We start from the raw sequence: 26,903 nt of genomic DNA on the forward strand, positions 1-26,903 counted from the left end.
AGGTCATTTTTATGCAGAAGAAATTGGTTATATTTGACAGTAGTGAAATGAACACATTGAATCTTTACCAAACCCAAAGATTTTTACTGCTGACAGTAGTGGGCCGGGAGTCACTTTCCTCTTCCCTTGTTTCACACCCCACTGAAATTTTTAGGGATTTTGTTTTGTGCTAAGAACAAGTTCTGCTATCTTCACTTGCAGTAGTACATTACCCCAGCTAATTTGAGAACATTTGCAATAGCACAGTCATGCAACATCAAATTTAAAAATGTCAGTTGTGGGCACTAATGATAGGTCAGGCTGGAGCTGTACTTCAGTATAAAAGGCAGTGATGACGAGGCTAACGTACGTTTTGATCATACATTTTTTGAAAACAAATTTTCCTGAAATGTCTTCCTCATTTGGTCAGAAGTTGTATATATTTTGTCAACATGATTTTCTTCTTGGTTATTGCTTTTTTCTTTTTTGATCAAATCTGCATTATTTTTGTTTACATGGAATGAGTTTGTGGTGCTTTTACGGCTTTCTGCTTATTTGATATTGAGGCTGTGTACATGTAAGCCATTTAACATAGTACTTTAAATAGTGTAGTCACAGTACTGATGTCTTATGCTACTCTGCAGATTCTCATGCCACTGTTGTATTTGGTTTTGTTTCCAGTGAATGAAAAGGAGTGTAAACTCATTCTCCACCATGTGTGAGAATAAATACAACTTCCTCCAACACCACCTTTAGTGTTTGCAATCAAGCACCAAACTATATCATAAACTACCTTCTTGGCAAAGGTATTCAGCATAAAATACATCTCACAAAGCTTGATAAGAATTCATAAAAGTTTTAGGTTCTGGTTTTAGACTTCCCGTACTTTAATCTGAGTACATACGTGGGTCTAAAGCCTCACCATGAATCCAGATTTAATCACGGAGAGTTGAGCAGCTCATCAAGGCTTACTGGACTCTCTAGAGCTGACAAAGCAGAATTAAGTGAACGTTTTCTGCATTCAGTTTAGCAGTAGCTGTGTTACACAGCGGTGACATGAGAACACCTTTGCAGGCTGTGATAAAGGCGCTCTCGCTGACAGATCTTGACCCAAAGGCAGAGGTCCATGTGTATCATGAGGGTTTCGGTATGCCTTACCAGTTTTTTTTTTTTTTAAGGTGTATCTGAATCTTGCAGAGGGGATTGTCCGCAGTGAGTTGGGTTTTTGTTTGTGTGCTATTTTTTTTTTTTTGAATGAACAGCTGGGAGTTAATGATGGGTAAATGGAATATTATAATTTGACTGGTACTGTGTGACTGTGAATGCACCTCATCATTGTACATGTGGCATGCTTTTCTGAGGAGAGCAATGTCAGTGCATTGTTTTATTGTAAAATAAGTTACTTCCATTTTAATGCAGGATGTTTACACAAGCATTGCCTGAGCAATGAAGTGCAACAAGTTCAAGATCTCATCTTTCATGAAATAGGAGCGTACAACAACGAAGCGTAATTTGCAGGCACAGTGTACAAGCACACCTTATAGCTGTTTTGGTGTGTTGCTCATTTGCAGACTTGAGTGCCTCCGACCTAAGCAGTCTGAAAGAGTTCAAGGCAGCACAGTGCAACCTTAATTGTGTTTTTATTTATATTTTTACAATAGGTTGACTATTGGGTTGATTAGGCAAGCTGCAGAGTAATCTTCTCGAAAACCCAAGGTTCCCCCCCCCTTCGCAAGCCATAGGACAGCAGTGCTGTACAGCAGGTGCGGCGTATCGTACTGGAGTGCTGTGAATTACCTTGTATGACAAAACCGAATGTGAAGGCCAAGGGAAATCCTGTAAATTAAATCTTTGCAGGAATAGTAGGTCCTTTCATTTGGCATGACTGGAGGAGTACAACAGTCTGTTGTGAACTCAGGAAAAAGGCAGTCCAGCCCTGCAGTTTCAGTTGTATTCAGTTTCTTGTTGTGTGGTTTTTTTTTTTAATCTCTGCAAGCATATTTCAAGGTCTCTGTACCAGTAATGTGGTTTTGTAACATTTCAGGCATTTAGAGGAATGACTGCATTTGTGGCTCATAATTCATGCTTTGCAGTATGATGGCTCTTTCTGTTTTGGTATTGCTGTTATATCACTTATATTAAATTTAAAACACTGTTGATATTAGTTTAATTTTTTTTAATGTTTAAGGTTATTGATACAAGCTTTTTTTCAGGATTCCTCTGGCAAGTTTTTTTTTTTTCTTTTCTGACTGGGCTCCGTTGGAAGCTGAACACTCGTGCTGATACGGCTGCGTGCTGTGGACAGACACAGCTGAGCAGCGAGGGCTGTGATGCTCGCCACGCAGCAGCCCTGGCTTGAGCAGGAGGGGGGAGAGGGGGGGCCTGGGGGAGAGTGCTAGACCACGAGGCAGCTGCGCAGAGGGCTGGAAGTGAAGAAATTTGCCACATCCTTCCCGTAGACCTGCCACTCTGTCCCACTGTCATACAAAGTTAGTTTTGCACCTACAGCAGTGCATGAGAGTGTGTTACGCATCAGCTAAAATACTGTTCTGAGAGGCAGCCTTCGCTCTGCAGCAGTGTTGCACTACTCTTCCACTGCTCCCCAAAGCTGCGCAAGCCAGCAGGAACGCTGCGGTTGGCGTTTGCAGCCGAGGCCCTGTGGGTATCAGTGGACTCTTCTGCGGTAGGTGGGGAGGGAGAGGTGGCTTTGCGTTGTCTGCGGCACAGTCAGGAAGTGCCAGTTAATGCAAGAACCACCTCTTTGCCTGACATTTCAGTGTTTTTCACTTAATGCACCAATAACTTTTCAGTGTCTCTAGGTCTGCGCAGTAAAGTCCTCCGTAAAATTGAAGAACTAAGGATGAAAACAGAATCTGTTTCTGTTGCTATCCCTGATGAATTCTTGTGCCCCATAACAAGGGAGCTTATGAAGGATCCTGTTATTGCAGCAGGTATGTCTTTGAACAACTTCTAATAAAACAAATGGTTTAAGGGTAAAGATGGATGTGGGAAACTAATAACGGACATATCTTATGAGTTCTTAAAAAAAAAAAAGTTCTAAACAGATGTTGCACCAAAATAAAACTATGGTTTGTTTCTCTTTTAAATGTTTAACTTGCCAAATCATTCTCTCTGATAATGAGAAATGCTGTATCATGTAAGTCTCTTAATGTCCTCTCTGCTGATGAAACTTTTTTTAACGTCTTTCTTTTTGTGCCTCTGCACATAGATAATTATAAGCCTAATTACAGAGCTGTCTTGGCAAACGTACACAGGAATGTGCGCATAGGAAGAAAACAAAACAAACAGGCTCATTGCCAACTTACAGCATGTATGTGGCACTTAAAAGTTTGTACTGAATGAGGTTAATTTAAATTCAACAAGACTGAACTGAGAGAATTGAAAGATGCAAGGAGATGTATGTAGTTAAAACATTTTATGGAAGAACTAATGTTGTACAGGTCTAATCTGTGGGGCATATGACCACTGAAAGACCAGTGCATTTTTTTTTTGATGCTCAACAGAGAGTGAATAACTTTATGAAGTTTCAAGGTATTGGGCCAGACTTTGGAGAGTTGAAACATTCAAAATACAAAAATGTTTGCAGGGACTAACTTCTGGAGTGATAAGCCCTGCGCTTGAAAGGGCTTGAGCCTCTAACCGATAGCAGTAGGAGGAAACAATATCTTGTTTATCCTTTCTCATATCCTTTTGAAAAAGGATGTGGTTTTAGAACAAGGTCATTTTTAATAAAAAGCTGAAAAATACTGCCAGTCACTATTTGTGTGTATCTTACTAATCAAATAGACGTGCTGAAGGGGAACTTGACCTTTTAAAGTAACATGTTCCATGTACATGTTTATAGTATTTACTAACTAGTAACTCCTGCCTGCGTTCCAGCCAGCATTAGCGTTTCACAGTGCTGCCTTGAAACGTGCCAAGGCCCAAGTTTTGTCCATGGGAGGCCTGTGCCGTTTAGAAGCCGCGTTAGGCAGGGACTAGGGAGGCCTCATGCTGCTCTACTTTTAGAAAAGTTTAAAGATGAATAATAATGGAAGTGCAAGAGATTGTAGCAAGAGAAAAGGTGGTTTGTGGCAAGATAGGTAAAGGGAGGTATAGTTTTGTGGTTGGAAACGTCGTACTAGTTGAAAAGCAGTGTTCATTAGGTAGATAGCTGCCTCACTGCCCAGCGCTGTAGAACTGATGCTCCTTTAGTATGAGCACAGCTGGCTTTAGCAACACGGGCACTTTTGCAGGTCTGACTTGGAGGAATTTAGACATTTCTGGGCGTAAAAGTAACAGAAGTGAGATGGGTGTTTTGTTTAGCTTAGTAAGCTCACCGAGAATTTAGTAAAACTTCCTTTTTTTTTTTTTTTTTTTCCCTCCCCCAGACTGTTCTGCTCCACCAGGAATTTAAAAAAAACAAAAAACAAAAACAAAAACCAAAAATGCATAGTGATTTACCCGCGTGACCATCCTAAATAAGATAAGAAAGCATTGGTCTTTGTTGAAATTAGTATTTGATCCCCCCCCCCGGCCGGGCCCCCAAAATGGTGAGTGGCTCGCACTGGGTGGAAAGGCTGGGAAGACACGCTGCGGTCCTGCGTCAGGCTGGGGCGGTGGAGGCCAGCGTAGGGTCACCTTCCCTCGGAGGAGGTCCTGCAGGGGTGTGCGACACCGGGGCCAGGTGAAACCCGCGGCTGCTCCGTGTTGCTCCGCTCATGTCCGCGGTGCTGAGGGGCAGCGCTGAGCGGGCGCCGTGCCGGGGGGCAGTGAGGGGGTCAGGCTGGGACACGGCCACAGACCTCCCCCCCCCCCCCAAACCCCCCGTTCTTAGCAGTGTGACCCCCCCCCCCCCCATAAAGTGTGTGTGTGGAGTCCCAGCAGGCAGCGCCGGGCGGTGAGGCTCTGCCAGCCAGGTGAGCGAGGGGTTCGTTAGTGGTCGCTGCTGGGCACTAGGCAGTAACAGCCTTTTGGGCGTGCGGGGGGTTTAGACAGTAAGTGTGAGCGCGCTTTTAGTTCACATGCTGTAGCATTTAAACTGAAAAGTGTTGTTTGTTTGTTTGGGGTGTTTTTTGTTTGTTTGTTTTAATACTTGCATAATGTATTTGGTTTCCATGCAGGTCACAAAGATGAAATCAGCTTGAGCTGTGTATAGTGACCTTTCATTGTTCACCCCCCCCCCCCCAAGCAGGCCTCAAGTGAAAATTATTTGTACTAAAAAATTTATTAAGTTGGATTAAGCTTTAGTTCATGCTAAGGGGTGTGGGGGTGGGTGGGTGGGTGTGGGGGGGGGGTGTGTGTGGGTGCAGGGGTGTGTGTGTGTGTGTGGGTGCGTGTGTGTGTGGGGTGTGGGTGTGTGTGTGGGGGGGGGGGTGGGTGTGTGTGTGTTTAAATTGTCTTCATCTAATAGCTTTATTAACCAAATAAGGTCAATACTTTTAATAGCAAGGGGCAGTTTATGCACTCTGGTGGCCTTTGGTCAGTAGCGCGTTCGTAACAGATGAGTATACCTACAAATTGCGGTTCGGTAGCCTTTGTGGTGCCTCTTCTTTGACCTTGCACCGTCTGCAGCTACCAATTACAGCCGTTGTGGTACCTTTCTGAAAGTCCTAATGCAGGATTTTAAAGGGCGGGTGTGGGAGTATTTATTTCTTGCACATGCTTGTTGCGGCCTTTGAACTATTTTGTGTTTATTTCTGTAGAACATGTGTTTGCCCTGAACAGGGCTAAGCAACTGCACTTGCAGGAAACTTGATGCCTACATCAGTTTTTCTTTAAATAATTAACCCCCCCCCCCCCCCCCCCCCCCCGAGATCACCCTTGTTACAAATGCAGATGGTCAGTTGCAGCTTCCTGGTTCGCACAGCACCGCTTCAGTGCTGCTGCCGCCGCCGCCTTTGGCAGCCTTGTGAGGAGCTTTGCAAAGCCGTTTCAAAGCGTGTCTTGAAGTGCCGTTAGGGCGGACTGGGTCTGTTCCGAATCCCTTTCTTCTTCACTTACGAACTGCTCAAGGGGCGATACTTGATGACCACTGGAAAATAGTGCTCGTTCTTCTCCAGACTCACTTTCTTTTAAAGTTGATTTATTATCTAATAGTTAAAGCTGACTGCCTGCATTTAAAAAAAAAAGGAAGGAACAAAAAAAAAAAAAAAAAAAACACCCACAACCCGCCCTCTAGAGAAATAGAATAAAACTACATTTAGTCTGGTTTAAGTCAGTATTTTATTTCAGAGTTGCTCAGTCTCTCATACTCAGCTTGTTAGGCTGTGTGAAAAAACATAAACAATAGTGCTGGTTTGCTAATGAGCAAATTTTTGATGGCTTAAAGATGTTACATCAAGAGTATTTAACATAAAAATAGTCATTTAATATAAAAACACCTCATTATTCAGAAAAGTTCTGAAATACAGCTTATTATTTAATGTACTTGATACTAAGGAACAGGTTTTGTGATGTACAGTGGCCACAAAATCATAGGCTGAAAACTGGGGGCTCCGTTTAACTCCAGTTAAGACAGGATTTCCTTCAGTTTATTTATTACACGCGTGCTGTTTGGTGGTCCAAGAAAAAGCAGCTAAAAGCAACGCGCCGGCTTGTACGAAAAGCAGCCTGCTCAAAGGGGACAGACCTGCACCAGCAGAGCACCGGGGCGGCGGCTGCGCCTGCCCCACAGCATCCACCTGCCCCGCAGCATCCACGCGCCCCGGGCAGGGCGACGCTGATCTGGTGCGAGCGCCCGCGTTCCCGTCTGCGACGTGGGGACCGCAGCGGTACCGAATGCCTTAACCGCAGCTGCAGGCGCAGCCAGACCCACGTGGTGATGCACATAGGCTTCGTGCATTTTGGGCCTGTTTGCCCCTTTTGCAGCAGTGTAACTTAGTTGTAAGTGCAGGTGCTGCCGTAGCTTAAACCCATGCCCGAGCAGGGACGCTCCTTCGGGAAAAGGCTGCTGCTGGCACAGCTCTGCTGGTAACGGCGGGGGAGGAAAACTACACTCCAGCTGACCCCACCATGTCAGCAAAATATAATCGTACAGAGAAAACTTCTCCAAAAGAGCTCTAACTTAACCCTTTGTGTCTGATGCCCCCCCCCCAGTGTGGGCATTGCAGCCCAAAATGCTTCATTAAGTACACCATGGAACAGTTACAGCCATCGCTGGCTCTTTGGCCTAATGCTTTAGACATAGCTGTTACCTTGAGGTTACCTTGTTTAGGAATTTCTCATTGAGCAATATGCTTAGAGTCGTCAATGAAATTGTGCAGCTGTAACAGTGGTTTCTAAAATAGCTTGTACTAGCTAGTTTGTGGACTGCAGTAGTTCCAGAAGTTGAACCAAATTTTGATCTCAGTACTGGTATATAAAGTTTTATTGGAATACATCTAAGCCTGTAATTTGAAAAATTTTTTGAAACAAAAAATGCTTAAGATGATGCATGATCGTCCACCAGTTTTTGTGGACTGCCGTGGAAGAGGCCAGGAGGAAAAGAGAGGCTCGTGTTAGGGCACAGGAGAAAAGTAAGTATAGTGCAACCGTGCCCGAGGGTCTGTAACAAGCTTCTGGTAACGCTTTTCTTTGTAGATGGCTATTCCTATGAAAAGGATGCAATGGAAAACTGGATCAACAATAAAAGACGATCTAGTCCCATGACAAACCTCCCGCTCCGCTCTCTTCTGCTTACGCCCAACAGGACTCTGAAAATGGCAATTAGTCGCTGGCTCGAGACTCACCAGAAACATGATGAAACCACTTAGCTTTGAAATTATTACAGTTAATTGAAATGAAGCTGTGTGTAGCTAAAGGAAATAACTGTACTGGAAACAGCTGGAGAAAAACCCTGTGTTTCTGTTCTAACCTGTGACTGTCATTTAAATGTTTATGTTAAAAAGAACATTACTGTTGGTACCTAAAAAAGGGTTTTCAGTAGTTTTTTGGAAAGTTATTGGTATCTTTGCACAATATTTCTGTTTCAGAAATCAAGTGTTCAAATTCACAATTAGTTTTTAAAATAAAGTTTTCTTAAAATTTTTGCTGCATTTATAAGTTTTAAGTCTTGATTTTGCAAAGATAATCTTTCAGAAGTTAAGAAATACCAAAGTGCGTAATCCTTATTCCCATTTAAAAAACAAAAAAAAGTCCTCTTTTTTTTCCCCATATTACTAAACATGCAGTTGGAAAAGGTCAGGGAGAATTTTTCCTATAATGGTCAGAGTGCACCTCATCCCACAACTATATTAATAATCTTTATTTTGTATGGAAAAAAATACAGTAGCTGTGCAAAAACAGAACTACAGGACAAGAATAGTAAGACTTGTACAAAATATCAAAGAAACAGTAAACAATAAATAAGCTAGAGCGTAATAATGCAAACTCAACAAGGAACGTGTAAGAATGGCTGTAAGGCTATTTACAACGTATAGACAACACTGTACACAAACAAGAACTGAAAAGTGACCGAATATGGCAGGTTGCTCACGCCAACCTAATTACACTCATAGGAATGTCACTACATCTGGGTATTTTCAGAACAGTCTTGCAAATATAAAACCTTTTTTCCTCTGAAAAAACTTCACAACTTCATCCTATAAAACAACTGCACATACACTTTTCCTCAAACTTTCATCCTCACTCCATCAATTCCTTGGATTTCCTATACAAAGACTTTATAAGCATTTCATTCTTGTACCTTTTTCCATGAAAAAAACAACGTATTTTCCTTTAAGGTAGCACCCAAAGGTGAGTAGATAAACTATATAAAGTGCGGCTACTGTTAACATGCCATAATATTGTGTTATTCAGTGCAATAACCAATATGGTCAAAGCCTTTCAATGCACATGCAAATGTCACTTTATTTTACTTGATTTCTTCTAGTTACTGATACACAAATTATTTATGGTTCCTAAATGTACATCATGCAACCCAAATTAGATCCCATTAGAAAAGTGATAAAATACTATCTTTGATTTAAAAAACCCATACATATACAGATCTGAATGTTATGCAGCAGATATTTTTAACACTGTTTTGAGAATCAAGCACTTAAGCATTATAGAGGCACAATTATCATGTAAGTGATGAGATGTAATACAACCAAAAGCCAAGATTAAAGCTCTATGTAAGAGGAATCATATATGATGGGTAAAATTGAAAGAAATTCCCTGCTTGAGGTCCCAGTTTGGTGGATTGATGATCCTAGTTGACTCTCTACACAAATTTGCTATTCCAGTTACTATGACTGTCCTGGGATGGTAGGAACAGCTTAAAGTGGTTGTATCCCATTAAATACTGGCCAATATTGACTGCTTACTCAAATGCAGAGGAGGCCAGCCAATCAGTATTTTACATAGACGTAATACTCCGATGTCATGAGCTAAGTTTTACAGCCATGTGTTGTTCAAAATGATACTTATACATTGGATTCAATGAAGGATCGCTTTGGTTTTGTGGATGTCACGTGGCTCAGATGGCCTTCCTTACCCATGTGAGACTGCGGTTTCGATAGAGGGTCCGGGTACAAATGGGAAGCTTGTTTAGGTGCTCTGCTCTCCTGACACGGGGCAGAGGTTTGGCACTTCGGCTCCTCGAGTTCTTTAGCTTGCACACCGTTCTGGATGCTGTCTCCGGGGGCAGCACCAGCAGAGGAAGTTTTAGTCTGATAGTGTTTGACTGAGTAGTGCTCAAAACTTGCGGGCTGGATGCCCCCAGAACCAGCATTTGTTAATCCCTCTGATGCCTGAGAATGCCAAGTGCGACTGGATTGGTTATTTTGCTGTTGAAACCTTGCAGTCTTATCCATGATTCCCATAAACGGGGTGTTGCGAGGTCTGTATTCAGCAGTAGCACCCTGAACTTGATTTACTTTATTCTCCTTGGTTCGAACGTCTGGTCCTAGCCCCTTTATGCTATCTGTAAAACTACTTGCTGAACTTAAGCTGCTAGTTGAACTGGCAAGAATCATACTGCTGGATAGAGAACTAGAAGAGACACCACTGGTTACAGGAATTTGCTGTCTTGCTTCACCAAAATTCATTTGCGTAGGGGCTGTTAACCTGTCAGGAGCTTTAGACTTACTTGCGAAAGAATGAGAGGAGAGATTCTCGCTATGCTGCGAGTGGGAACACTGGCTGGGCTTACATGTCTCGTTGTGCAGACCAGCACTACCACCAGTGGAAATACTGCCAGATGATAACGTGCTTGTCCCATCCAAATACTGAATTTTATTGCCAGTAAGATTTCCGGAGTGTCGTACTGGCAAAGGGCTTTGGGGAAGATGCTGAAAAGATGATTGTGTCTTTGTATTACATTGACTGCTTCCCGTTTTTGATCCAGGCTGAATGGAGCTCAGGTGCTGATTAGTTTTTACAATCTGCGCCTGCTTTGTTGGCTGCACGATCAAGCCTGGCTCTCTCAGATATTTATTGCCTGTTCTGCTTTGAGGGGACACAGGTCTAGGTTTCTGCTGAGCACCTTCCTGAAGGGTCCTGCTGTGTGAGGAGGCAGCCAGGGAACGCTGCAGCCTTTGTGGAGAGGAAACGGATTCATCACCGTGTGGCAATTCCGCTCTCTCTTGAAGATTAAAATTATCATTCACACCTTGTATAACGCCCTCCTCCTCATTTTCAGAGTTGTTACTTTGCTGTACTGGCTGTGGAGACTGACGCTTCTGTTGCTGTGCTCTCTGGAACTGTTTGCATTCCTCTTCTACTCGAGCCAGGAGACGTTTTATCTCTTGGTTGTTAGGACACAGCTTCGTAGCTTCACGTAGGTCAGCAAGAGCAGCAAGTAGCTTTCTTTAAAAAAAAAAAAAAGTCAACATTAATAAAAACTTGGGGCAAACTGAGTCTGAGCATTGCCTGCTACGGATCCATCTCTACCCCTCTCAAAACAGTGCTCTACATTTTTCATTTCCTGCTGGATGTCGTGACAAGAAAAGAGTCAGATGTCCTCCAACCCAACCCAGGAAGCTCCTTCCTACAGTGAAAGCACAGACCCGGTCCCAAAACCTCCCTAGGTATCCTGACAGGTTCTTCAGGAAGCCAGCCCAAGGGGGCTGGCAGCACTACAAACATAAGCCTTGTCTCAAGAGCCCTTGCCTGCTACCTTCACAATAGGCACCTTGCTGAAATCCACTCCACCATCACTTCTTGTTCCACTCAGAGAAGACATGGTGAATCAATAGGCAGTTTTCCCTAGCCACTAGTTTGACTTTTTTTCCAATTTAAAGAAGAGACTATTCCTCTTCTCTCCACTTGTTTTCATCTTAAACAGCTGATGATTTAACAGCTAGTTCTGTCCTATAAAAGCACCCAGTTATTCTTGGTGGTAAATAATGCAGCACTGGAGTTCGGTGGCACACTGTTAACAAAATCCTGCTGTTTCAGGTGGATTAACGCTCCTTCCATACTTACACATAATATATTCCTCTCCCTATCAATTTGTCACTTTCTGGACTCCCTAAGAATCACCTGAAGGAGTATTCAGTATTGCTTTTTGTTTGTGCCTGGTTGGTTTTGACCAATTTTGAGACCTAAGACAGATGGAAACTGCACAGGGAAAACCACCTTTTCTTTATGACTTCCAAATACAAACCCTGTTTACCTAAAGGAAAACACTATTGAAAATGTTGCAAAGTAAAAAAACTGGAAATGCACAGAAGCAAACAGTACCTGCTGTTTCTTTTGGCTCTTGCTCTAGCATAATAGGCTTCGTATGACTTGGGTTTCAGATCCAATGCTTTGGTAGCAAACTCTTCAGCCATACCAAAGTCCTAATCATTTAAACAAATATATTCATTATACAGCGACATTAAAAGAAAAAATGCATGTTTTTGTATTGATGCTGCTGCTTGAAAAGTGTTAAGCAAAAGCTTATCCAGTCTAGAAAGTCACATTTATCAGTTAGGAAATGCAGACATTTTTCAGAAATACTGATAACAGACCTCATCTTGCTGACCTTTTCTGTCATGTCTAAATGGAACGGAATCCAATACAGCTAAAAAGCAATGTTAATGTAGGTAAGATCTGGTTATTTTCAAGCCAAGGCTGTTAAAATGCTAGAAGAGACTGCATGTTTAACAGGATACATGGCCACCTCAAATAGCAAAGCTTTATTTAGAATGTGTTTTGAAAAAGACCAGTTAAAAACCTAAGAGTGCAGAGGAAACAGAACAAAACACGACATGAGCTGGAATAGTCCAGGGCTTTCTTTGATAATGTATGTGACATTTTTAGACAAGAATTGCACTAGATCTAATGTATTTGGTCTTCATTAGACAAGAATGAGGAATAAGAATTTAGTACATTGTTGGTTAAAACAAAGACTGGAAGTAGCAATTAGGATTGAAATGGGGCAACAGTGGCTGCAGGGAAGATGAAGACAGAAGCAAGTCTTAACGGTGCTCATGCACAGCACAAGGTGCTCATGACACAGGATGATATCCAGCGTACTATGCAGGAAGCCAGCATCATCGGGGAAGGGCAAAAAACAGATCCTAGGATATCATGCAAGACTGGAGTAATAATGTGGTGAACTTCAGCTTCAGATGCGAGGTGATGCGCTTCAGGATTAGCATAATCTAAATGGGAGCTTATCAGTGGGATACGATGAGAAACGCGCGTGTGCGCACATACACAAACTGTTCAGAGTGACTTTCAGCTGCTGGTTTGATGCAACTGAAAAACACAATCTGATCTAGGAAGGCATCAGGAGAGCAGTTCTAGCAGAGAAAGGAAAGGATTAGTACCACACACAGCACAGGGCGGCAGCAGAACAGCCTAGGTAAAGTCCTGGTCACTAATGTCCAAATGCTCTTCAAAGTGGAACAGATGCCAAGAACAACTTACTTGGATGACTAAGGAATGAAGGAGTTACTTTATGAAGAGAAGGAATGGGGGATGGCTGCTGTCTACCTATGCAGCAGAAACATTCAGGAAGGAATAATGTAGGGTATATCCAGAAAATCAGAGTTTTTTTGCTTTAATAGTCACGCAGGTTCTTAACAGCCATCCGATGCACTGGTGAAGATTTAAAAAAAAAAAAAAAAAACCAAAAAAACCAACCAACCAAATCCTACTCTCAATTAACCCAAATATATCAAACATATACAAGATAGCTCTGCCGGCAGGTTATGGCGTGTGTTAACCAAAGGTGGCGAGGTGGAGGCTGTTCCATTTGATCTGGTATTTTAACTTCAAAGTACAGAAAACATATAGCAGTCTGATATTCCAAAATAACTAGACTACATAGGAGCAGCCGCAATGGCAACATGCCCTTATCTCAGGAACTGTCCCCATGTGTTGACACAGCAAAACTCAAAATGGGGACATAGTCAAAGGAACTCTAACAATAGCCCCAGCCTAACACTAAGCCTAAAATAAATGTCTAAGTAGCAATGTTTGGTAAGAAAGAAATCCTAATACTTGATGCATGCAGTGACCCCCAGGACCAGCAGGCACATGAGCAGTACCTAATACTCTGGCCACGTGTGAGTCCTTCCCTTGACGCTAACCCCTCGGAGGATTTTGCACATCCCTTTTCTGCCCTTCGAGCTCTTCAGGAGGATCAAGAGTCACGGGAGCATGGCAAGAGCAACATGTCACACAAGCTCTCAATAAAGCAGTAGAAGAGAAGTCTAAGATTCCCAGTACCAGAGAAGCAATAAATTAATAGTAAGAGCTTACATTTGTTTTTCGGCGACATCGTGACAAATTTAAGTATAATGAAACTCTCAGCTCATTGAAAGCTTTAATTTCTTCTCCAAATCCTTCCCTTGGAAACTTCCTCAAGGCATACTGATAGCGCTGGGCTGCTTCCTTCATCTTACCTTTCTACAAATTTAGGGAACAAGAGGCTTTTCAGAAACTCTTGCAATACTGCTGCAAAAAAGCACATTTATATTCGACATCTGCCAACAGGTGCTCTTCAAGTAAAAAACACACAGCCAGATTCTGAGTGCGTGTCTGTGTACAGACGCGTGTGTATTACACTCTCAGACAAAATGAGAACTTCTGAGTTAACTGGAGTTTGTGTTTGTTTTGTAAACTCATACCTTTAATGATATTTCACCAGAATAATATTTACATTAATACATACTACTGGGACCAGAACAATTATTCTTCAGGTATAAAGACTGTATGATACAATTCTTAATTTTATTTTTACATTTTTAAAACAGAGCAGTCACATAATTGAAGACGTAAATGATCAAACTTCTAATGTCTACATGGTGCTAGTAGAGCATATTTTTTAATGAAGAATGGTGTAGAACTTGTGCTACTGCCAAATAAGCTCTGGAGTTGGAAAGGGTAAGATGGGGAGAGGTAAAAAGAGCCAGAGCAACATGCAAACATGCAGTTCAGCTACTCTCAGCTTCACTTAGGTGTCTCAGCTATGATTAGCTCGTTGGCAGAAGGTATGAATTTAAAATAGTAAGGTATCACTCTCCTACTGCTTAACCGAGGTTGAAAAATAAAGCTAACCTGTCCCTCAGAACTACCTGAACGATTAACAGTTGCACTAGAAATGTTCAGACTCTCCAAAAGGTGCCTGGAGAACACCTCCGTGAGTAGCTGAAGATTTGAGATGGTTTTGCTAAAACCACTGAAGTCTTCCTAGTGTGAAAGATCACCAATTCTTTTAGTTGATAACTGAAGAAATTTTTCTCTTTATGGATATTCTAGGAGTTATTTTGTTTTCATAAACATTGTTTCTTTTCCTATTACTTTTAAAATTCAAAGTGGTCACAATTTACTGTTGAAACTGGCATGGAAAAAATTTTAAAAGTTTATTTTCCTTATTTTATTCAGCTCAAGAGCTGAAAAGTAGTTATTACATGCTGTGAACACACTCATATATGTGTTAGTCTGCAAAATAACTTCTCATTTATCACACTTTGGCAAAAGAATAAATCAAAGTGTACTGGAAAAAGTTTAACAAGCTAAATATAAACATACCATAAGCTCTCACAAGTTTATTCAAATTACTATAATAAAACTAAATGGTCTTAAAGACACACACGAGCAGGGAATATTAACCGCTATTAACAAATTGTGAAACATATTAATACTGAGCCCTGCCTTCTTCATCTGTGATCTCGGAGAGTCCAACCTAACGAGCGACCGGTGGAGAAAGTGAAGCGAGAACTGGTGTTAGCGAGACGGCGGGTGGCACGTTCTCTCTGAACAACCAGCGAGCCGCGTTCAGCACGCCAGAGAACTCGGCACGGGAGGGTCCTCCCAGGGATGACACTACTACCTTTGTAGAGGGAACTCTTATCACTTAGGGTGAAAGACGTCCTCCTCTTAAAGGTTTGGGGTTTTTTTAAATTTGGATTTAAAGCTCTGAACCCATTTCAGCATCAATAAACTTGATGAATTACCCAGATATATTTGTAAGACTCCTTTACAGAATTTGGGAGAATCCAAGCAGGTCCACCCTGATTTATGAACGCACAGCCTCAAGGGTGCCTTTCTTGTGTTAAAGGCATTTGATACAGGCATTTGATCAAAAATCAAAGATAAAGTGGCATGTATTTGAGTTCCTTTATAAAAACCCTACAAGTTGCCAAGTTTTATAGCTAGAACAAACTTTGAATGGTGCTCATATAAAACATTCAGCACTGTGTTGCACCAGTGAAATAAAGGAGATACATCACACAGTTTACAAAGATACTTCCAATCTCTCTTCTGAGTAATATATCACCACTAGTAAAAAGAACATACCGAAGGAGCTGACGCTCTTCTCAATTTATATTTAAACAGCATGCAAAAGAATATTATCCTTTAGAGGATATGCTTGAATGTACCTATCTTATTTATTTTAACAAGACAGTTTCAGATTAGCACCCTACATTCTCAATTGCTCTTAAGAAATAACAGTGCTACAAATGTCCACTAAGCAACTTGCTCAACAGAAAAAAAACATCCTTTTTTCTGTTGTTTTGCATAGGAGTTTTTGCTCATTCTTTCTCAGAGTTCCCAAAGTTTTTTGGTCCCATTCCCAACATGAGATGATGTGTAAGTACACAACAGAAAAGGAGATGTAAAGAACCTCAGTCTACCTTCAGACAGAAATTCAATTATAGTGTTTTCCTAGTAGATAAGAATAAAAGAAATCTACCTACTTTGTACAGTAAATTTCCTTCTTCCATCAGCTTCTGGAGCAGAATGATGAGAATATCAGGTTTTGAGGTTGCCATTGCCCATGCCGCATTTCCTGCGAGTTAAATTTTAAGGTTTTCTAGTAAGTGGGGAGAAAGTTTGTTTCTGATATCTAACTGCACTGGAAAGCATCATCCCACTTCAGTGGATATTCTACTTGTAAGGAATAATTTTATTTTAATCTTTATATACATACTTCCTCATGCCCCCTGCCCTCCCCTCTTCCCAGAGAGGGCAGCCAGGTATTAAATGGTCTGACTCATTTTTCCCCTGAAGTCTGTATAGGACATTATGACAGTCCATGGCAAAGTACAGTCCTAAGTAAGGTGCTGTACTTAATCATACTTAGAACTCAAATAATTCTAAATTATGACTCAAAGGTACTACAGATTCAGCAGTCATCATATACACAGCTGCAACATCTACGTGCCTACTGATGATACATGATTTGGACATACCATTTTTGCCAATCCTTTGCGAAAATGTAGGATTCTGTAATATATTAGATGAATTTAATTTAAATATCTTCACCAAAATCATTAATAGTGTCAAAAATAAGGATCACTAACAGACTAATCATTATTTTCTTGTGCAAGTGTATCATGATAGAGTAACCATATAAAGGTTCCTGATCAACATAAAGAAAGGAGTAGAATAAAATTACTTGCGTTTCCTCATTTCTGAAGCAAGTCTGGAGCATTTGACTTTAAAAGAAGGGAAGAGAATCATCTCTCTTAAATAGGCACCTGTAAACCATATTACTTGCAAAATCTACTGTGCCATTCAAGATTTATTTAATCTACTTTACAAAACTGACAGCTGTTCTAGCAGAACAGACATTCAGTTCTTTGAGTGTAGGATAGATTTTACTAACCTAATTTAGCTCCTTTTCTCAGTAGCATAACCACTACTGATGTATTTCTACATCCGATAGCTCTGTCCAGCGGCCGCATGCCGCTGTGGTCAACGTGCTCAATCACTGCTCCTTGCTCTACCAAATACTGCACCTGCGAACAGAAACAAGAAAAGCCTTGTAACAGTGTCCATGGTAGGAGGGAGAGGCAGAACAGTGAGATGTTTAAGCTACCACTTAATCTTGCTTGAATTAAGTATATACTCCGGAGTCTGAAGATTTAAGATTCTAGTTCTAAAATACTTTAAAGTTATTGTAAACTTCTGACCTCAGTTACAGGCAGCCTCCATTTCAGATTTAAATGAATTTCCCCTAAAAGGCCTTAAATTCTGGAACATTTATGATAGAGGAAGAAGGTGATGCATGAGAAAGGTACAGGACTGAAAAAAGGACTTGAGCTGTTCTATTTCTGAAACCACGTGTGGAACAAACTAAGAAAAATGAATCTGCTTCTCAGTCCTTTTATTTCCACATACATAAAGACTGCATAAGTAACACTGAGACATGCTTTTTGATATGAGATTTTTAAGATGAAAAGCGTAATGAATTCTATCAATTCTGTCACTGTCACACAAAGTATGCAAGATATCTATGAAGGACAAGCAATGCTGCTTTAAGACACAGAAGCAAAACCTTTTCTCATTTCGTCCTTTTGGTACTATTATTCTTTTTCTGTTCTTCTCACATGGGGTCTCTGCACCACAGAGGTACCCAACTGGGACCTGTCAGGTTACCTTAATGGGTTTGCAGAGGCAGAGAAAAAAAGATATTTTCCTTTCACATCCCACAATTCTTTTTTTGTTTTTCTTTTAATTCCAGTTCATACAACACAGAGGAATTGTAAATGTTAATTCTTACTGAGATTTAAAACACCCACTATAAAGTATAACAGTACACTGTAAAGCACGAAGGCATAATGCTGCCCTTCTATCACAACCACCTCGGTACTAAAACCTTATCTAGTAAATGTTTTTCTGAGTAAACACTTGCGCTGCAGTCAAAACATTAGCAGTACAGGCATAGTGAATACGTGTCCACATTTCCTTTGTAATTTGCTTAGCAGTATTTTTTAAAGCTTTGTTTTGTATTACGAAGATTTGACGTGTGCTCAGTTTTTATTTATTTATTTATTTTTTTACAGTTAGCTTTACTTACAATATCAGCATCTCCATAAAAAGCTGCCAGGTCTAAGGGTGTTCGTCCATTTTTGTCCGTCTGATCAATTGTAGCGCCTTTCTCGACTAAATATTGAACCACTTCCCTGTGGCCTTTTAGACACGCCCAGCTCAAAGCCGTCAGTCCCTCTTTGTCCAGAGATGAAATAGCTGCACCTATAAAATGAAAATTAACTCTGTTATGAAGATATCCTGTTTAACATGTAAAATTACCTAACTCACATAGATGCAGTCTATGATACAGCTATTCAGCTTTGAACCATTTATTTTCTACCTTCAGAAAACAGAAACTCCACAGTACTCAAATGTCCTTCACAAGAGGCCACCATGAGCGGTGTCCTGCCTTGCTTGTCGCTTGCGTTCACATCAGAACCGTGCTCCAACAGAAGTTTAGCAATCTGAAATAGGAAATAGCAATTTAAAAACAAATAGGCAGATTTAGATTTTAGCTTTAATAGCATAGACTTTTACAAACATGGACTAAGGCATTATTTATAAGCAATCATTGACAAGTCCTGCTCAACTCACGTCTGAACTGTTAGCAATTCAGGGCCTAGTTACTCCACTCTGGAGACCACTTGTCACACTGCACTTAAACCAATAAAAATTGGCAGGCATGAGAAGGGCCCCTGACCCTAATGTTCTCTCTCCTTTACCACAGAAGCAGTATAATGGATCTGAAATTGTCTCTGTTCTTGGTCTGCGAAATAAAGTATTATAGATTCAATATATTATTTTTTAAGATATGTTACAACCAACGTTCTCATGCGGCCAATGTCCTCTCAAATGCTTTGTGTCAATGACAATAGCTTAAGAAGTGAGCTTCTGAACACTTCCCTTTAAACTTTATGTAAATGCGTATAAGAAAGTTTACGCTAATTTATTATGGGATTAGAGACGGGAGGAAAGTTTATTTTATTTCAAGGACTGTTTCCCACAGGAATCCATTTAACTTGTGAAGACATGTCAGACCTGCCAGTGACCCTGCCGAACTGCACAGAAGAGTGGAGGAATCCCCCTCCTGTTGGCTCTTGTCACAACGGCTCCATGTTCAAGCAGTAATTCACAGACTTCCAGCTTTCCTCTTCCTGCAGCAGCTGTCAGGGCTAAAGAAAGCATTTTCATCAACATCTCTCAGCTGTTTTAACAAATCCTTCAACACATGCAACATTATATTAGTGTTACAGAATCCCCAATTTGTTCAACTCAACTACTGCGTACGATTTTCGTAACTATTTTCAGGTCCAAATGGTAAGTCAGAATCAGGTTAAGGCAATAAGCCAAAGACATTCTATGGTAAATAAAAAGTAATTCTCAAAGATAACCTACAAGCTATGCACATGATGTAGTTAAAAGGAATCTTTATGGAAATTTAGGATAAACCCACCAGCTTATCTTTGAGTTAGCTATAGCTCCTTTTTCATTAATCATTTTTTCATGACGAGAAAGCTTTGTCTCTTTCCATCAGGTTCTTCCCAAAGGCAACGATCACAACAGTTCTGGGGCTCCACAAAGGCACTGTAACTCCCATTTTGGAGAGTACCACTGCCTCAATGCCTGGCAGTGATGTATTACCAAACAGCGGATATTTAGATCTCTGCAGAAAGTCCATTTCTTAGACAACTTAGCTTCATTCTGCACTAGTTAAAATTGTTTTCCCTGTTTTTCATGATGAAAAGCACAGTAGGTCATCAGTGAATGGTTCCAGTTCCTATCTGCTCATCCTTTGGACAGATACTACTGGCAGAAGACACCTTTTCAGGACTGGCTGAAAACATTACAGAACATCACATTTTCCATGCACACCTACATATCCTACTTACTGAGCAGTCCAAAACAACACAGTAGCACATATGTGTAGATGGCATAATAATAAAACCATTGAGATTACATTTATTCTAGCGACTCATAAGATAAAAATTATTGTACATCTATGCTCACAATGTGTTGTTTATAAAAAAGCAGATAATTTCCATACATGGGGCACTAATACTTTGTAACCCCACTCAGTACCATGACTCTGAGAAAAAATGTTGCTGTAAGGCTATGCATTTAAACAACTTTTCATCTTCTCCTATGGTTTATTATACTCCTTCCTTTTCACTGCAATATTCTTTGAAGCTTGAAAATAAAGTATTTTCCTTTATTTTCCCCATTATGATTTTCTCCTCTTCCATTTGGCTCACATCAACTTCTTGTGTGCTTTAAATGGATCTTGAAATTAAAACAGGTTTTTGTTGAATTTTTTTCATCAGCCTCACCTGTGCTGTTAACACAGTTCTGAAAACTGTGTTCATGAGTTAACTTCTGCAAGAATCGGTAAAGGATTCACCACTCCAAATTCTGTATAAATCTAGTTTGAATAGCTAATACATTTTTCTCCAATAAGAAATGGGCAAACTAGTGAATTTCTTATCACTCATTTTTTAGAATTTTCAATGGTGATACAGTAGATTTTTTTTAAACTTGCAACAGATGCTGAAAGTAAATGAAAACACAAACTCTGCAGGAAGTAGTAAATCCATTATTTCTTTCAATAGTATCTAACTCATACACTCTGACTGGCTGATACATCACTATGTTATAGTTATATCAACAGTTTAACATCTGAACAACTGGAAATAACTGTTTGTTAGTTTGTCTTGCCTTTAATGTTGATATTTATGTTAGGCATCTCTATCTTTTTGAAAAACTTCACATTTATCATTCTGTCACTTCTAGGTTTCTAGCTCACCATGCAATTAACATTACAGCAACAACACAATTACCCTGTATTTTATTGAGACAAAAAAGACTTAAAGAATTTGTACAGTCAGCGTAAAAGATATCACGACTAAACCATGCTCAGGAATTTCAGCTATTCTGCTGAAAGGATCACCTCCGATCTGCCTAACGTACTCTACAAAAGCTCAGCCCCATCTGCCTAAAAAAAAAAGAATTTAAATGAACAGCTACACAAGCAACTGATGCAGAGCGGAAAATACAAGAGCAGCCCATTAGGCTAAAGGAAAAACAGTAATCTTTGACAGATTTTTGATCAGCAGCCAACAATGTCAGAGAGAAATTGTAATTAGGAGAAAAAAGGATGTTTTTGTGTCTGCAATAAGACAGGCAGTTTTCATGTCTGAAATAAGACACAAAGTCTGGAAAATTAGTTGGAAAATTAGTTGGAAACAAGATTAATTGGTCACCACAGTTTGTAGAATCCAACAAGCATAACAGAAAGTCATTAAGTTTAGTATTTAATCAAACACAGACTCCTTTCAGCGGTCAAGAATAGCTGCTATATAGGTGACCTTTAACTCTGGAATTTTATCTTGCAAGCATCAGCGCTTGTTTGAAGAGGGTGCTTTATTTTTAACATATGCTGGTAGACACATGAACATTTGTACAGCCTCCAAAACAATGGTTTATAAACAAAATTTGTGTTACGCAAAACTAGCTTCACTGCTCATGACCTGTGCATTACACCACTTGCAGAGGGCTTCCTTTCACTGCCTTTACAGCTCCTTTGGAATTCCAAGTTCATACCTTGACTTAGCAGCATCGGATTGAAACATCCTTGCATTTAACAAGCCCTCTACAAGCCTCCATGGCTTTATTTTAAAATCTCTTAACTTCGAACTGCTAAGTTACTTTATATCTCTTTCCTAGTTAATATTTAGGTTGCATCCATACTTTCCCTATTACTCTGCTCTGCCAATAATGCCAGCCTTATTCATCCACTTAGTGAAGTGCATTTTCATTCACGCTTTCTTTCTACAGTACACTCCATCCCAAACTGACCCAGAGCTCTAGAGTTTTCATGATCTCAAGATACATGTTTGTCACGATCAGGTATTGGTGTAGGGAGGAGAGGGAAGCAAGCAGAGCATGATGCAGAGAATACAGCATGCTCCAAATCAGCTAACCTGCATATAACATATGAGGCAGGTTAAAGACCCCGTAAAATGGTTCCCCAAAGATGGTCTTTTCTGACTAAGACATAGTAATGTGGATTTTGGAAAGGGCAAACTAAGGAAATTTAGAGAACAGGCTTTAAAATTTTTGCACCCTACATCCTCTAATTTCATCTATTACCTGGTTTTTCTACGTGTTTATATTGCTTTAACTTACTATATGACTTGCCTTGAACCTGTACTCCACACAGACACAGCCTTCAGCTCTATAATGTAATAAAATGTCAGGAACGCAAACTACGATCTCTGTCTGTCTTCTCCTCTAAAAAACTTGCAATATAAAATACTATTGAAACAGCCTCCACAATGAGGAGAAACCACCTAGGAGTCCATCAAGTAGATAACAAGCAATACAAATATATGATGAAGGGACCTTTAAGGTCATTCCATGTTTTTCAATGTGTGATGAATTTTCCCATTTTAAAACAGGCACTCACAAAACACACTGCTCCTCATTCCTTCTGCTGCATAATTCTCTGGTTTTACCATTATCCAGGTCCATATGCCATCAAACCCTCCTTTCATGGATGTTACTCTGCATTGCCATGTGCATATTCCCTGTCATCTTAGCAAGGAATATGAGCATGATCCCACGTATAAAACAGATGGCTAAAGGACCGTACAACAATATAAATATAGGCTCACCCAGTTATGCAGGAACATGAAGATTCCACCAGCAGGTAAATTAGCATCTTTCTCACATAAACCTCTTACATTCAATAACTGAAGAGTGATATTGCAGGTAATGCTAATCCTGTAGCTATCTTCACTCCCTCTTCATGTTTTCCTCAACCAAAACTTGCTACTGTGCATCTCAGAGAGCACAAAAGTGCCACAGGGAATTGCTCGTAGTTCTCTGGATTAAGGCCTCCATCTCCATCACAAGTTAGGACTTCATAAGGAAGCACTAAATTTCTGAGTAACGATTCCCCACACGTTAAGCAAGAATCTTGATATAAAACTTTGAAAAGAAAATATTAAATAAGGCTGAATTCAGAGCACCCTGAAGACAACGATGTACTTTTTTTGGAATTCACTGGATTTCTCCATGTGTAAGGAAGAGTGAGCATAGTTTTGTGTATGAGGATAGGTGAACATTTGCTTCTCAAGTATGTGAAAAGGCTACTCAAAAAAGTGATAAAAAGAGACTGTTTTCCTGCCTGTTCATGCAAATCTCAGATGTTTAAATGAAATTAAGATGCTACTCCTACAATAAAACATAGGAACTTTCAGCTGCAGGCTGCATAGTTTACTGTGTTGCTTAAAAAATAAAAAAGTCTGGCACTTGCCATGCATAGAAATGTGTATTTTTTTCATCCACTGCCTAACAAGAACAAACGAGGCAATTGCCTAGCTCCTCCTTCAAACAAAAGAGATTAAGAAAAACCCTCAGATGCATACTATCAAGAAATTCTACAGTGAAACTTGAAGCACTACATCATCTCAGAGGACAAATCTGCAATTTAATTAAAAAGTCACTTAATAACTTTATACGACTTTTTCCCCAATCTGTCAGATGAGTAGGTTTAATAAATTAAAAAAATAGATATTGCAAACTGCGTATTGATGTATTTTATTATTAAATCTGGTCCCTATTAGTTTTATCATAGAAAATTAAATAAAAAGTTCAAAATAAAAAGAAAATACCTGTCTCTCCCCACAATGCATCAGTGTCGTTGATGTCAATTTCATTCTCCTTCTCAATTGCCAAGAGGTAACAAACCACCTGCAAAAAACAACAACAACAACACCAGTTTGCAGATTTAATGTTTTACACAGACACCCACCCACCCCACTTTGTCACTCGCAATACATAGCAATAGACAAAACACTTAAAACAAACGAGAGTGCTTCTCTCTTAACGCACATGAATCAAAGAATTCATTTTGTCCTTAATCCATCAAGGCAAGATCAGTATGATTTGGGATATAACTTAAAGATACATGAATGTTATTAAAACAGTTTAAAAATAAGTCCAGCACACTTCTGTTAATGAGTACAAGGTGTCTTACATTATTATGATTTAATGAGCTCCAGTGTGACCTAAATATACCAGTGCAATCAAGGCCAACAATGCCAAAAATAACAATAAGGTGTGCTAAGTTTAGTGAAGACACAAAAAGTTCCATTTTACCTAAAATGGAAAAAGGTATATTAGAATACATCTTGTGAAACAGGGATTCATATGTTTTCTTCTTTATGCTGTTTATATCTTAACTGTTCTTCAAAACTTCTCCTTCACAGAATGGTCTGAGCATATTTTATTACATGCTAATTTTTAGACTTAAGACTAATTATGAAAGCTTTGTGTTTTTATTTTTTTATCTCATTAAAAAAAGGCTATGCTCTCTAACCACCAGCTAATACAAGAATATTAAATTAAAACCCTCTTCTAAACGCTACTTTAAACAATTCTCTAATGGGGGACAGACTTACTGAAGCTGCAGCAAGCAGGTAAGGGAGTGGAATCACACTAACAAAAGTTTTGGATGATAAAGGAAAGAGCAAAGGTAGGAAAGAAGAAATGTATGAATGTATTCTCAGGCTGCATGAGAAGCATTGTATAAACTGTAGAGAAAATCCAAAAATTTAAGATGCTAGAATATAACGTTTTAATGAAAATTAATGAAATACACAAGCCTTTTTTTTGGCTAAGAAAAAGTTTTCTTCTTAAAAAAAAAGAGAGAAAACAGAAATTTTTGAGTGAATGAAGTATTTATGATTAATGTGATCTATTTTGCAGATGCTGATGAGTTGGCTCCTTTCACATTCCTCAGTAGATGGCAAACAAGAACTTTTACTAGAGTGAAAGAATTTTTGCCTTAGTCCCAGTTAATCATAGTTCAGAATTCTCGAATTGACTTTGTCCGATACTCTTAGATCATATGATAAATTAATCAAATCATCTGATAAATTGCACATAGACAGTAGTTTGAATCTTTTAAACAACTTTAAGAGATCAGAATCATGATCTTGTAACAAAAATTTTTTAATTAGATTTAAAAAATAATACAAAAATATTTTCACTAAAGAGACTATGTTCCCTGTTTTGACACATCCCTTATAATATATTCATGTGAAATTCCATTAGCCTAGTGCGATCTTTGTGTATTTACTGATTACTTTTTCCTCATTGTAAAGTCTTATTTTCCCAAAGAACAGAAGACAGACCTGTATTATCTATATATCTAAAGAATCTGAGTATTTATTATAGGTTTATTTTTAGTGTTTCTATTACTAAATAATACTGTAATGATGGCAAACATTTTTTACTATATACGCACATTCAAACCCACACAGACTTCCGATCTTAAACAATATTAATATTTCAAAGAAATTCTGAGATGTCAGATACTAAAATAATGCCTGTGAAGTAGTCTTAGATTTCACTTATTTGAAAAGAGACAAATTTTAAATATATAAATGTATAATACATATATTCAGAATATAATAAAAATATACTATTTAATTATGATCATATACTACTTTATCCCCAGAGAAATCCTAGTTTTTCCTGAGACTCCTTCATTACCAAGGTAAAGAGGAGTCCACGATACAGGAAACCACAGAGAAACCTGTCCTCTGTTCGAGGCAGTAAAGTTTGTTGAGAGCTGAGTTTTCTCCTCCCTCTTCCAGTGACCTACCAAGTGAGCTCCAGCAGTTTTTGTTTCTCAAGTCTCTACCTACCAGATGAAGATAATGCTATTTATCAGGTTTGCTAGAGGAAGTAAATTCATTGCTTTCATGGTGCTCTGATTTTATGGTACTCACTGCCTACAAAAAAATATACGCATCTAAGGCAGGTTTTTATTGGTGTGCAGTGTAGCTGGCAAAAGGCCTCACGATGATGGAAAAGTACAAATACCCATTAGCTAAGATCAGTTTCATTCACTGAATATCACCCATCCTCTGCAAAGATTACAGCAAATCAATGCATAAATTACTGCTGTATCATTCCACTGAGGGCAAATTCCCCATAAATTATAGTAATAATCTATTCTGTGCTTTTTAATTGTACAAAACCAAACAAGAAATATTTTCTTTAAAGCCTATTTACACAGACTAATATAAACCACTGGATCGAGCTAAATGACATTAAGCAACAAAATAAAGGAACTTAAGAAAAATCAAGCTAAACTTGATTTAAAAATGTCCACACATAGGTTTTGTATGTGCTGAGCTAAAAATCAATGTAGAAACTATCTTCAGCTTAATCAGTGCAGCCATGTTAATGGAAAAGTTATTAAAGTAGGCCTAAATAGAAAAAAAAAAAAAACCGCAGCTGCATCAAGTCTTGAAACAGTTTTGCAGCCTCTGAAGTTGGCGAGACAGACTGATGATGAGGTCAGCTTCCTAGGCAGCCTGGTGCAGGTTAGCCTAGATGTTCGTGTATCTAAACCGCGTTCATCTACACAAACTGCAACACCTCCAGCATAAGAGCAATAACAACACAGGTATCAGCTACTGCAGATAAACCTAGGTACGTGAAATTTCTGCTGTCCATGTTGAAGCTGTAGTAATACAAATTCTTTGTTATCAATTAACTGAGCTATCCGGATTAAATACCACATTGTCAAAACACAAAGTAAGCCATGCCCCCAGAGCAGTCCTGTGGTCTCCACGGGCTCCAAGATTGTGGATTTATACATCCAACTTTGTGCTCAGTTCTTGAGCTGAGGAAAAATTTGGAAAGCTGAAGTCTGTAACCTGGTATGTGCA

General features: G+C 39.5%; 2 protein-coding genes across 15 annotated transcripts in view; one reads left to right on the forward strand and one right to left on the reverse strand.

Moving 5' to 3' along the window:
• The window catches only part of WDSUB1 (WD repeat, sterile alpha motif and U-box domain containing 1), a 36,503-nt gene extending 28,488 nt beyond the window's left edge, over positions 1–8,015 (forward strand). For 5 of the 6 annotated variants that reach the window (XM_064514503.1, XM_064514502.1, XM_064514506.1 and 2 more), the window contains exons 10-11: positions 2,790–2,930; positions 7,561–8,015. In XM_064514503.1, coding sequence (XP_064370573.1) covers positions 2,790–2,930; positions 7,561–7,733 — 314 coding nt within the window. In that variant the 3' untranslated portion in view covers positions 7,734–8,015. The remainder of the gene's footprint in view (positions 1–2,789; positions 2,931–7,560) is intronic. The other variant, XM_064514507.1, reaches the window with a different exon arrangement.
• A 194-nt stretch (positions 8,016–8,209) lies between these two features.
• The window catches only part of TANC1 (tetratricopeptide repeat, ankyrin repeat and coiled-coil containing 1), a 110,277-nt gene continuing 91,583 nt past the window's right edge, over positions 8,210–26,903 (reverse strand). For 8 of the 9 annotated variants that reach the window (XM_064514496.1, XM_064514494.1, XM_064514501.1 and 5 more), the window contains 9 exons: positions 23,832–23,910; positions 19,198–19,331; positions 18,500–18,623; positions 18,206–18,381; positions 17,012–17,144; positions 16,101–16,192; positions 13,660–13,806; positions 11,647–11,747; positions 8,210–10,770 (listed from right to left, as the gene is read on the reverse strand). In XM_064514496.1, coding sequence (XP_064370566.1) covers positions 9,387–10,770; positions 11,647–11,747; positions 13,660–13,806; positions 16,101–16,192; positions 17,012–17,144; positions 18,206–18,381; positions 18,500–18,623; positions 19,198–19,331; positions 23,832–23,910 — 2,370 coding nt within the window. In that variant the 3' untranslated portion in view covers positions 8,210–9,386. The remainder of the gene's footprint in view (positions 10,771–11,646; positions 11,748–13,659; positions 13,807–16,100; positions 16,193–17,011; positions 17,145–18,205; positions 18,382–18,499; positions 18,624–19,197; positions 19,332–23,831; positions 23,911–26,903) is intronic. The other variant, XM_064514499.1, reaches the window with a different exon arrangement.

This window comes from Dromaius novaehollandiae, chromosome 7 (genome assembly GCF_036370855.1).
Source record: "Dromaius novaehollandiae isolate bDroNov1 chromosome 7, bDroNov1.hap1, whole genome shotgun sequence".
Lineage (NCBI taxonomy): Eukaryota > Metazoa > Chordata > Aves > Casuariiformes > Dromaiidae > Dromaius > Dromaius novaehollandiae.